At 38.6% G+C, this 12,833-nt stretch overlaps 1 protein-coding gene across 4 annotated transcripts; it reads left to right on the top strand.

Moving 5' to 3' along the window:
• Positions 1 to 4,195: 4,195 nt before the first annotated feature.
• LOC124337471 (glutaminase kidney isoform, mitochondrial-like) lies at positions 4,196 to 12,794 on the top strand. Of its 4 annotated transcripts, XM_046791470.1 has the most exons (16): positions 4,197 to 4,681; positions 4,806 to 5,442; positions 5,685 to 5,749; positions 7,257 to 7,350; positions 7,538 to 7,680; positions 7,756 to 7,885; positions 7,957 to 7,998; positions 8,070 to 8,155; positions 8,271 to 8,386; positions 9,953 to 10,074; positions 10,921 to 11,079; positions 11,146 to 11,277; positions 11,345 to 11,389; positions 11,463 to 11,594; positions 11,674 to 11,969; positions 12,049 to 12,794. In XM_046791470.1, the coding sequence occupies exons 2-16, from the start codon at positions 5,269 to 5,271 to the stop codon at positions 12,206 to 12,208; spliced, it is 1,896 nt and encodes a 631-aa protein (XP_046647426.1). In that variant the 5' UTR covers positions 4,197 to 4,681; positions 4,806 to 5,268; the 3' UTR covers positions 12,209 to 12,794. The 4 variants fall into 4 exon arrangements, with proteins under 4 accessions (XP_046647425.1, XP_046647426.1, XP_046647424.1 ...); XM_046791469.1 differs by lacking the exon at positions 9,953 to 10,074 and adding an exon at positions 10,454 to 10,575 and having other exon boundaries at positions 4,196 to 5,442; XM_046791468.1 differs by having other exon boundaries at positions 4,197 to 5,442.
• Positions 12,795 to 12,833: the final 39 nt, after the last annotated feature.

Raw genomic sequence — 12,833 nt, 5'->3', positions numbered from 1 at the left:
GTGTTGCCATCCAGCAAAAGGGCCGGGGACGAGTGTGTTCATTATTTGAATCCGTCCGCGCAATAATGAGCTTGTATGATAACAGCCCCCAGGCAGGTTTGAATCTTACACATACATATATACCGTTGAATAGAGCAGCACTATATCCAGCGGCGGAACCGGAAGAAAAAAAATCATTTCATAACGTGAACAAGTTGGAGGGCGAATTTAAAAGAGGCAAAAGATGTCGATGCGACGTGTGTTGAGAAATCTGACACATGAGCGACTCACTCACGCGGACTCTCGTATAGCAATAATGAACTGATCGCTAAATTCTTTTGACGTGAAAATAACAAATTTTTGTTTCCCCAATCAAAAGAGATATCGACTATAAGCTCTTGGTGAAATATCTAACGAGTGATCCATTAATCATAAAGAAACTATCATTGTGAATCAAGCAAACACGCAGTTTCACATTCACACGCGCTGGAAAGTGGCAATTAACTCTGCATCAGCCATCACCAAGTGTTTTTCACATTCCGTTTGAAATAAGTTTTCACATTGGTTTCCCTCAGACTGTAAGTGTTGCGCGTGTGCTAGAAACATCCGTTAGAATCAATTAGTCTGAGGACGGTTCGAAAATTGAATATTAGCATATGACGTGATACACAAAGCCCCACAGTGGGCAGCAGCACGGAGAAGACGTGAACGACAACAAGTTCGTCGGTGCTGCACAGCAAAGTTTGATTTAGATTTTCGACTGGAAGATTCCAGGAACCCAGAACTTTCACGACGAATTTCTTGATAAAAGCCATTATATTTTATTTTATTTTTTCTAACGTTGAAAGCTTGTCAAAATCAACTGTGACGCCAATGCCTAGTTTCTTTACCTTAGTAGTATGAGTATAGGCGGGGGTAAACACTATTACACGCAGTGTGGCGATATATGTATACTTGTATAGAGAGTCTTCCACCCTCAAGGGGGTCTCTCGGCAAAAGAGTTGATAAGGCTTCCCCATTTTGGATGTTATTTCGCTATAGAAATATATGGAGAGAGTTGCGCGGCAGAGCTGCTGGCCGTTATAGTGAAGGATTCCAAGTTGAATTTTCTTCCACATTCACAGCTGATATATATTTAATACGTCGAGCCGGAAAGAGTCCCGCAGCGACTAGATCTTTCTTTCCTTTGAAGGAATTCCTTTGTGACAAGAACCTCAACCGATTGCGATGTTTGTACATACACTAGCGGGCTGGTCGCAACAATGAAAAGCAAAGTTATACAATGCTTACATATATAACAGATCGAACAGATTGCTCTTCACCATAGAATCAACAAACGTTTTTTGGGTCGCTTTCGTACACATCACATTGCTACTACAAGATAGTGCTCTCCTGCGAGCTCCTTATATTCCAGAAGGAGATGTCGAGTGAAGGAGACATTGGATATGTGACGACAGCTGGCCCAGTCCACCAGCAGCATCCCGGCCCTGTCTCCCTGAAGCTTTCGATTGACACCACCCCCACGCACTCTCTATACTTCCGACATATACATGTATATACTAGTATGGATTGTGCATGACACAAATCAATTTTATTCCAGCCATTTTCGGGGAAAAGTTATATACACACAAGAATATCGTCATTCTGTATTGAGTTATGTATAGTATATGTATAGAATAAATCGAACGGGCTGCTGCCAAATAAATCACGAGTTTCATTCAATATCTCTCCAGATTTGTATCTGTGTGTGCTGTGTGTTCATCCTTTTATTTGATTTGTTTTGATCAGAAATTCTTCAAAATGATGAACGACACTTTGTAATCGATTACTTAGATTATTGAATGTGGGCGTTATTGCGAAGATATTACCGTTGGCCAAAGAAGACCCATTTAGTAGCTCGCAGTGGTAACAACACAAGCTCATGTAAACATAGACGATCATATAATAAGCACCAAGCGAAGCACTGGCTTATTCGCTTCGAATAGAAAACAAGAAAAAGATATGGTGGCTTATATTCCCAGAAGAGACAGCGGTAGTTATGTCTAGCAGCACAAACAGCAATGACGTCGAGATCTAGTATATATATATCTTGATCTAGTTGTGTGTCTTTTGTGCTGTATACTTCCTTCCGGACTTGGGAGTTTTCGACCGACGAATGCCAGGAGCAGTGACACTGCTGTATACTGGTCAGACACACAGCACACAGCAGCAGCAGCATTTTGTGCTGCTCTTATATTTTTCATATTTTCTTTTTATTTGTTTTGATTGTATTTTGGTTCTCTTTTGGTGTCGTATCTTTATTTTTCCCCATTTTTCCCCGTCTTCCAAAGAGAGGTTAGAGAGTAGTATTGTGTCGCCTATTGGGAGTGCATATAGACATTATGAAAAGGGCAACTCTCTTGATGTTGGAATATATATCATCCTCTATAGTATATATAGTCTATGTAGATAGAAAAATAGTCTATTGGGCATTTTGTAAGGATAGAGAGAGAAGGGTGCGTCTTGGTTGATAAAGAAAACGAGAGACACTAAAGAGATGAAGTTCGCATTATTTATATAATAGATAGACCGAAATTTATATTGACGGGCGGGACGCGCTCGTGTATAACGCAAAAACAACTTTCGCACGCCCACTTAATCACGATATAAAGCCACGTACGACGTCCACATGATCAATAATCGATCCCTTGGACAGCGCGGATTAATACTTTTTTTTTCCCACTAGACCAATACGCTGTAATTCCACGCTCGAGTGAATGGGTAAATTATTTAGCAGTTACGTAACATACATAGAACGTATAGGCGCATGATTTAAAATATTGCTGACGAAACTGTCATATAATAAGGATCTTTTCTTTTAGATATTTATAGATGAATGGCGTAGCAGTGTTGCGTCTTTTTTTAAAACATTGAGTGGGAGTGTAACCATACTACGTCATTCATCAATTCATTCATATGACGCAGCAGCGATTCGTTTCATAGCGAAATCTTTTTTAAAATTTGGCGCGTTGCTGTTCGACCGACCCGCTGATACACGAAATGAGTTTTATGAGAAGCAATTTAAAATTTTAGTAGAAATAAAAGGGAGATGAGAAAGTTGGGGAGCTATGACAGCGCTGCGCTGCCTTGTCTCAGTTACGTATTATTCTGTATGCATACAGCCGAAAATAAAATATCGTGAGCATTGCTTTTCAGGAGACTTTTCATTTACAAATAAAATCTAAGTTTGTAGTTCGTAATTCAATTGTAAAAAAAAAAAATTGGATTGAAATGATGAGGGGAGTGACTCGTCGGTGGTTCTCGACATTCAGTTTAAAATGATTCAATATGCAGTAAATACTCTTACGAGTGCTTCACACATGGAAACTTACGTTTATCACTTTGCCGATTCCCAAGCTAAGATGATATGCGTCGTGATACTCGCCGTGAAGTATATATACTTGTTCATTTTATGCTGGGCTATAATATAGATCTTCTAAATCTCGTGAAATGTTTTCCATAGTCGGCCTTTAGAGGCTCACGGCGTTATTGGGATTGTTTGACTTTTTTTTTTATTATTAAGGAACGGTAACCAAGGCGACGTCAAAATACTTCAGAATATGCTTCACTGGTTAACAATGAACATACTCAACATTCGTGCATGCCGTGTGAAAGTTAATATCTGTTGCCAAACAAAGCTCGTTTATTTTTATCGCATTAATGCTGTTTGTTTTTTTTCTTATTCGGGTTTTCCGCTGTGTCAAAATGGTCAGCCATCGCTAATCGTAATCAGGATCGACGGACGATGAAAGCCGATAAAATGAAATGAATTAAGGCAAATATTTGTAATTTTGGTTAGGAACAAAAATTAGATAAATTTGGAGTAAAGAATTTTAATTCGTTTATTTTCAGTTTCTTTTTATTATTTAGTTAGATGGTAAATTATTTGATATAATTGAATAGAAATTCTTTAAAAAATGTGGCTGCAAAGTAGTGATACCTAGCGGCCGATCTGCGAAACGATAACAATTTCATCACGTGAGTCTTTGACGATGAATCACGCTCCCGAACGGTTGAACCCAAATCTGACATTCCCGCTTGAAACACTGAAATAATGCAAGTTGTCTTGCCACTGCCACTGCCACTGGAAAATAAGCAAACATTGCAACATAACTCGCCCACGAAGCCAAATGCTCGGCCTCATAATACAGTTTCGATAAGAAAGAGGAGACATCACGTGATCAAAGTCAGTCGAAAAAATTTAGCTTCAAGAAATTCGACTCTTTCGTCTTTCCATTTGTCGAGTTTTCTTTTCTCCAATTCATCTAGTTTAGAAGAAGTTGCGCAATCCACGGTGACGTAGCCACTAGCCAGGAAATGGAATTCGATATCATTCTTGTTCTTTCGAGAGAGTCCCGAACGGTGAAAACTACGATGAAAAGCGACACTGGAATTTTGGTTGCAATTCTTGACTATTATTTTTATCGTGAGCGACTGTTTCCAATGCAAGTGCAAGTCCAAACGGAAGTAGATTGAACAGCATTTATCTGGTGACTGGTGGTTTGTGGTCGGTGCAATATCTACTGATTCGTTTCCTCTGAAATGTCTACTGAGCGTCTGTATAGTTAATTAGTTATGTGACGATCATGCCCAATAGAATTGCCGATACCTTGGGTCCGACAGAAAAGGATCGTGATCGAAGAAGGAAAAAGAGAAATCCAAGGTCAGCTCTGCTGAGAATAGAAAAATCACGTTGTCGACTTACTGTCGGCATAGTTTGTGACGTCAGATCGTTTGTGTCACGTGATCATAACCAGGCTACCTTTTTTTCTTTTTTCCTCCCTTAGAGAATCACGCCGGCTCTCCTAGCATCAGCAGCTGAGAGAAAAGGGAAAAAGGCGAGCTGCTCTCGGTTTAAAATAAACTTCAGTTCGTCTCCTCTCGATCCCGCTAGATCCCCGATTTCGCCCAGATCCGGACTTCCTTCGTTACCGTCCAGTCGAGTATTTGATTTGTTCCTCCAACATATACCGACCGAAATTAATTATTATTTATTTACACCGTGTGTGCCTTGAAATCGTCGTTGGGTTAAAGTTTCGAGAGTGTATTTTTGTGAATTTGGCATCCGTTTATTTTAGTTTGGAGTGAGGTGTGCATCGCGTTGCCTTGGTTATCCCATCGATTCACCTTTAACAGTTTTCCCTATTTGTGTCGTCGATTTTCCTGCTCTACTACTACCAGCACCACGTCATTTGATTAGTGACGGCGAAGGAATAAACAAAAGACCCTAATTGTAACTCGCAGATTGCTATGTCTTTCGGCCTAGGATTCCTTCGTGTTCGCTCGATTCTTTCTTTGGTGAATAATAACGCTGAACGTGTCACATGCTGCCTGTTCATTCAAAAGAAATGGTATTCGCCGTCAGCGAGGGATAATCGTCAGCAACCCAATTACATCAGACAACAAGTGTTGCACACTTCCTCGGTAACTATCTCAACTTTTGACACTACCGGCATGTAAATTTCATAATCGTTATAGTCGGCATGTATACCAGAATTATACAGCGGCTCTGTTATCTGAATGATGTGGTAACTAAGGTTGCGTCCATCTTGTGACAGGAAATGTAACCAAGAATTTCCGACTAGTAAAAAAAAATTCAAACCTTTAAATTTTTTAATTATTCTACTATAATTATTATTTTGTTTTAATTGAATCCTTTTTATTAGGGACTTCAAAAAACCAAGGCGGGGATCTTTAGCCCCATCGAAGAATTTGGATCCACCACTACTGGGTATGCGAGTCAACACTTGACTTTTCCCTATTTTGTTTTACCAAATCTCATAGTTTTCTATTAAGAGATAAGTATTATAGCTTAAATCAAGAGATTCGTTAACAAGTATAAATGATTAAATCACTCAAAACCTCTCGTCGGGTCAACGGAATATCTTATTAGTTGTTGATTCCACCGTAAATGGGTTATGCGCAAGGAATAATCACGTCACATTAGTATTCAGGTAGGGGGCCAGTGTGAAATGAGATATTCTAGATTCCTGTCATGACAATGCCATGACGAAGCAACTTCAAAATGAATGCTGTCAATTCCGGATTGTCTTTCATCTTTTACCTTATCTCGTTCTATACGTCCAATTTCCGAATAGTTTAAATTTCATAACATTTTTTCGTTAGAATTTTATTTGAACTAATTTTGTAATATGAATACTTTATCCGTAGTCATAGTTTAATAATGAACCAAGACCATTTTATTCTTCAAATGTCATCTAATCACGATGGAATGAAAAATCGCCATTTCCAACCACTATTGGGGCAGCAGCAGAACATCATCAATCTATCCATTTTGCCCTGTCACTCTATAGTCTATATACTAGTGTAGCAGCTGTATGGAGGAAGAATAGGCTTGTCGTTTATTCTGTCGTTGAAAGAAAAATATCGATCGTATCTGTGCCCAAACAAGACGGCTTAAGCTTTAAAAAGAAGATAAAGGAATCCCAAACATAGAGAGAAACAAATGCGCCCAAGTACAATAGTATTTTGGGCTTACTCATCCCGACGAACTGACGCGAGGAGGTTATCAAGAAAAAAATATCAGCCGGCACTACTATATTATATATCTCCTTTTTTTGCTCTATATCGCCGCCGGAGAGACAACAGTAGCTATCACGGGTGTGCTCGACATCAGACGCCGAGTGCGCATGACTGACACAATAATAATGCTCCAGTGTGGCGATGCCTCCAACGGTTAGATGTTCCAGTTCAGCGTCGACTTATCGCGTGACTTGTTCTACTCTGTTACCATCTCCCGAGATTCCCAATTTTTCAGAAAAAAATGGCCGACAAAGAGAAAATGAAGAACGAAAAGAAGCCGCTCAATAGACAGAATTCTTCGTGGTACAACATGAGCTTCCTCGACTACGGGTATAGTAATTAGACATCTACTCACCTTCAATTAAAGAGAGAACTACCCTGGCGGACATGGTGCGCCCAAAGGGTTGAATCAAGTAGCTGCTGTGTCATCGAATCTCTTTCAGGGCGTATTGATCGCTCCAGACGTCACCGCCGTTTTCCCTTCTTACTATACTTTGTATAATGTAGATCTATTGCGCGCGGCCAAATTCTAGATGACTTCTCCCACATGATCCGCTCCGTTCTCTTAGTATTTTTGATTGCCCATGAGGACAATTTTTGTTTTTAATAATCCTATTGTATATTTGTTATGAAGCAACTAATTACACCAAATTGCTTTGATTAATTATTTGTATGTACTGTTTTGTTTTGCGCAGGGAAAAGGACTCATCCATCAGCGTCGAAGATCTTCTCTACGATATCTTCAAACACAATGATGCCGATCACTTGGTTGTCGGAGATTTTCTCGCGGTAAGAAAACTCCCCCGCAAATTTGTCTTTCCTTCTTGCAGATGTGTTGTGCAGTGTGCGCGCATTATATCGATCGCGCTTGTGCCCTTTAGGTTTCCGGCCTTAGCAGTTGCCAAAATGTTATTTTTTTATTTTTAGCAAAAGTCAATCATTATGTTTGATGTTTAATTTGCTGTTATTCATTTAGGCGCTATGGGCAACCGGGTTACGAAGCACCGATCCTCGGCTGAGCGAGCTCATACAAAATCTAAACAAGATTCAACAAGATTTAGGCAGAGATGGCCCTGGAAACCTTGACAATCTCAAACTGAATCGTGAACAATTTAAAGCGTAATTATCCTAACATATATTCATTCAATCACCTTTACACGTTGAATAGCTTTGAAAATTTTTTTATTTTGTTAGATCCATCAATGAGAACATCGTGCTGATTTCCCGAGCTTTTCGTCGTCAATTTGTCATTCCAGAGTTCGAGGAATTTACAGATAAAATCGAAAAGTTTTATTTCAATTGTAAAGCAATAGACACAGGAAAGGTATGATGTGGACCAGTACGAACTCTGTTTAATAGATTTCAAGTAAACATTCACTTTGTACAACTTTTCAGGTAGCGGCGTACATCCCGCAACTAGAACGAATGAGTCCTAATGTAAAAGAAAATTTTAACTGCGACTTGTAGTGCAATTATTATGCTTAATGCAAACCTTTTTTCTGTTTTAGTATTGGGGTGTTAGTCTTTGTACAATTGATGGCCAGAGATTTTCCATCGGTGATGTCAAAATCCCTTTTACCATCCAATCGTGCAGGTATGGTTATCTCAATGTTCGAACGGTGATTTTAATCAATTGCATAGACACTAGGGCTATGATTTGAAATTTGATTTGAAATTATTTGTCTTGGTTTTTTTAATAAAATTTATAGTAAACCGCTAACCTACGCCATCGCCTTAAATGAATTGGGGTCGGAGGTCGTTCACCGTTACGTTGGGCAGGAACCCAGTGGCAGAATGTTCAACGAACTTATCCTCGATCATAACAGTAAGCCCATATTCAATGAATTCATTTTTTTTTTAAATTATTAATCATAGCTAGTGAAAAATAAGTACTTTATTAAGATGATCATCACAGTGACACTTTAAGCGTACTTTATTGCGCAAGTATCGTTTGAATTTCGCAACAAAATTATTGCACCGGAAAAGTTAAATCTAGAAGTAGTGCAACTTTGTATGCATTAAGCTTATTATTAAATCAATCGTGAATCGAAGCTCGTGAAAGCGTCGAGATCACGGAAGATTGATGTGTACACTACAGTACCGTGTTTTTATCACAGTCCTTCTCTTCATATGTCAATCATCCATCGATAAGATAAGCAAGAAAAAAAAATGAATTGAAAGTCAAATACGGTAGCTTCCTCTTTTGAAGCATCTCTCTTGTTCAAATAATAGAGAAGTGGCCTCATTATTTAAAAGCGCATTCAATGGATAATCACAATCTATTAATGCCAACAAAATGCTAGGGAAATCGCCCGTAATTTAGAAAACAAATTCCAAAATTAAAATAACAGTAGATGAGTTCGATTGTTAAAATTGTGATTTCATACACTTCAAACAAACTGGAACATCACGCACCGTTAAAAAAAAACGATCGGCCATTGAATGGTTACTCCTTTATTTCGCCCATAATTAAAAAAAACAAAACAAATCGGATTTTTGCACGTTATTAGTTGCCTAAATGCACAGTCTTTACCTTGTGGAGTTGAGATAAAAGCGAAACTGATTTTGTTCTGCACCAGCATTTATAACTTGTATGGCTATATTCTACGGATGTATAGACTACTGTTCAAGTGAACCGATATAATCCTTTTTCACCGTCTTCGTTCAACAGCACTCAATGTATTTGCCGTGCACTTTTGCTCCATGGGGTTCTGAATTTCGGGCATGGCAGCTCACAGAACTTGTTTTATTTGTTCTCCTATCGATTCCTCCGCTCTCACCCCTTTTCCTTTCCCAGACAGGATCCATCCAAGATGAATTCTACTATGATTAGGTAATGCTAAAACCTTGAAAAGTTAAGAAGGTAAGCTTATTGAGACGGTTACTTCTCGAAAGTGCCCTGCACTCTAGTGGTAACTTGTAGGCAGCGTGTAAAACCTGCCACGTCCACTAACCCCCGAAATAAATTTATATGCACCAACGACCATTTAGTTTTATCTAGGTTATCTAGGTTATTATTTTCTTCCAATAGGCAGATTTTTTTTTCTTTTTTAAGTTAATTAGAAAAATCCAATAGGCTACCGGTAAACCTTGTTCTATTTAAAAGTTGGGGAAAAAGCTTAAAATACATGGGATGACCTCTTGGTAATTACCATCTCTGAATGATAGAATCTGCTTTACACTAATTAACCAATCAATGCAGCTATATACTTACATTAGCCCCTCGCTCCGCCCCCGATAATGTGATGTTTTGCTTTTTTAAAGACATTTCGAGTGTTATGCTTCCGAAATCCACATTTGTTGTTGATATAACGTCGAATTGCTGTAACTTGTATCTTTAAAAAAACAATTGAGCCAGACCATAATGTTTAGAATTTCTGTGATTCCATAGAGAAACCACACAATCCGATGGTAAACGCAGGAGCTATTCTCGTTCTTAGTCTCCTGCTTAATCTAAGCGAGGTAGACATGTCATTGGCCGAAAAATTCGATTGGGTCATGAATTACTTCAAGGTCAGTCCCCCTCCCCCTTTTTTTAAAAAATGCAAACGAATGTTTCCCCTGTGCTCTTTTTTCCTGCTGTACGTCTTCGCTGTATTCGCACCGTTTGAGAGATGATCTCGTTTGCATGGAATGTCTGTCAATGGTCGTCTTGTGCCTTTGTTCATGGCTTCTTTTTTTTCATTAGATTCGTTAGAATCGTTACATTATATATCTACTACTAATGAATCGAATAAGGGCGTAACTAAGCCATCTCCATTTCTTAAATTACAGTATTTTGCGTTACTGATTTACTTCTGTTGCCTTGTTTCTGCGTGTATTTCGCATTCGGTTTTCTTATAATTTGCATTTGCAACGTAGATTATTATTTCAATACGTTGCTATTCTATAGAAAGGCCACATAATCCTCTGGTAAACGCGGGAGCACTGTTAACGAGCAGTTTTATGCTGACTTTAATTCGTCGAGAGATGGCACTTTCGGATAAATTTGAATTTGTCAGAAGTTTCTTAAAGGTAATTGCGCATGATTACCATAAAAAAAAATTAAAAAAACAAAAACAAACAAACAATCAAATCAGTTGGCTAGCACTGCCGAGCATGAGGTGAAGGGTTAGATGAAGAATTGTGTTTTCTCCCTACACTTATAACGTCTTAATTTTTTTTTCAAATGAGGAGGCTTATTAAGGGTTGGCTTAGGTGGCTTCTATATAGATGTATGGCGACGCTCCTATGAACTAACAGCATGCTTCTAACTACGCATCAGGCTTCGTATATTGTTACCATATACGTTAGAAGGACTGAAAATTTTATCATTTCCTGAATGTAATCGAATCAATTTGGTATTATTTTCTTTCACAGCGGATGTCTGGCGGGGAGTTTGTTGGATTTAACAACGCCGTTTTCCTATCAGAACGGGAGAACGCAGACCGCAACTACGCGTTGGCCTTCTACATGCGTGAAAATAAATGCTTCCCAGAGAAAATCAATCTCCGCGAATGTCTCGATTTTTATTTCCAGGTCCGCCTTATTTTTTATGCGATTTCAATTTTACAAAATTTAAATTAAAATTTTTGTTTTCCATAGTGTTGTTCCATGGAGGTGGATTGCGAAAGCATGTCCGTAATTGCAGCCACATTGGCTAATGGAGGTATCTGTCCTACTACGGGAGATCAAGTTTTGAAACCAGACTCGGTTCGAGACGTCTTATCCCTTATGGTAATTATTTTATCAATTGTTTGTGTTATGATTTAAAATAATAAAATTTTATGCCTTTTTATTAAAGCACTCTTGTGGAATGTACGACTACTCTGGGCAATTTGCATTCACCGTAAGTCAAATAAACAATTTCAATATTAATTTTATTATTTAGAGAGTATACTTGATCCTAATATTTTTGCAAGGTTGGCCTTCCTGCTAAATCTGGGGTATGTGGTGGGCTCCTAGTTGTGATTCCAAACGTGCTGGGCATTGCTCTCTGGTCACCTCCATTGGACCAGTCTGGAAATTCAGTCAGAGGCATAGAATTTTGTAAAGTAAGTTTCTTTAATAAAACTCATTGAAAAAACAAAATTACTTGTGAATACTAACAGCAGCTTTTTCTCAATTAATTAGGAATTGGTCAGCATGTTCAATTTCCATCGCTACGACAATTTGAAACATGCAGTGAATAAGCAAGATCCTCGCCGACACAAATACGAGACTAAAGGTCTCAATATCGTTAGCTTGTTATTTTCAGCAGCAGCTGGCGACGTTACGGCTATGAGGCGCTACAAACTCTCCGGTGTTGATATGACTCAAACCGACTACGACAATCGTACAGCTTTGCATTTAGCTGCCGCAGAAGGACACTTGGATTGCGTAGATTTCCTTTTGAAATACTGCGCAGTGCCTCCCAGTCCGGCCGACAGGTACTTTGGATATTACATTTTTAATTTACTAAAAGCGACAGAAGAAATAATAATAATAATTAAAAAAATGTAATTTCAGATGGGGACAAACGCCGAAAGATGAAGCAGTGCGTTTCAATCACACTGCGGTTGCTGAATTGATTCAATCTTACATCGATAAGAAACCAGTCGCCGAGGAACCAGTAGAAGATACTAAAGCTAAAAGCAAGGATCAAGGAAGCATAGGTTCAATTTTTTAAGGATTCCCTTAGGTATGAGTGCTCTTTATCATGGAAAGGTTTTCGAGTTCAGATAATCTGAACAAAGAAACTACCGCTATCCTTAATAAAAAAAAAAGTAATTGGAATGTAGAATTGTGTGTGCTTCTTTAAGCATAATTTTTCTTCTTCCAGTTCTCAATCAGTTGTTATGTTATCTCGTACATCATTGTGTTCTGTAGTAGCCTCTGTCGTATAGCTATTGACCCGAAATCACCCAAGTACTTGGATTTAAACGGCGAATCAACTCCATGACTGTGTTTCAGTATGAATTTTTAATTCCATTTTTATTATTGTTAATAATCACACCTGTGTGTTTGTGAAATGGGACAAGTATTGACGAATAGTGCGAACTCTTCCGTCGAAGATGTCAATCCGCTCTGCTTCAATACTTTGAATGGTAGGTTGGCAATATCTGTTCACTAAATCACCGTTGTTTGTTTAGCTATTTGCTGTTTCTGTTTTTCCCTTCGACCTTGTTTTAGCAGGAGCACTTGTTAAAATCGATGGCACCAATGGTCAACTGTAGTTAAAAGAGAATAAAAGTAAACTGAGTGCGGTAAATGTACGAAACACTTCATTGTATATTTCTTGACTGGGCAGAAGG

This window comes from Daphnia pulicaria, chromosome 4, assembly GCF_021234035.1.
Source record: "Daphnia pulicaria isolate SC F1-1A chromosome 4, SC_F0-13Bv2, whole genome shotgun sequence".
Lineage (NCBI taxonomy): Eukaryota > Metazoa > Arthropoda > Branchiopoda > Diplostraca > Daphniidae > Daphnia > Daphnia pulicaria.
Note: the sequence above shows the minus strand (reverse complement) of the source record. Positions and strands in the feature narration are given on the sequence as shown.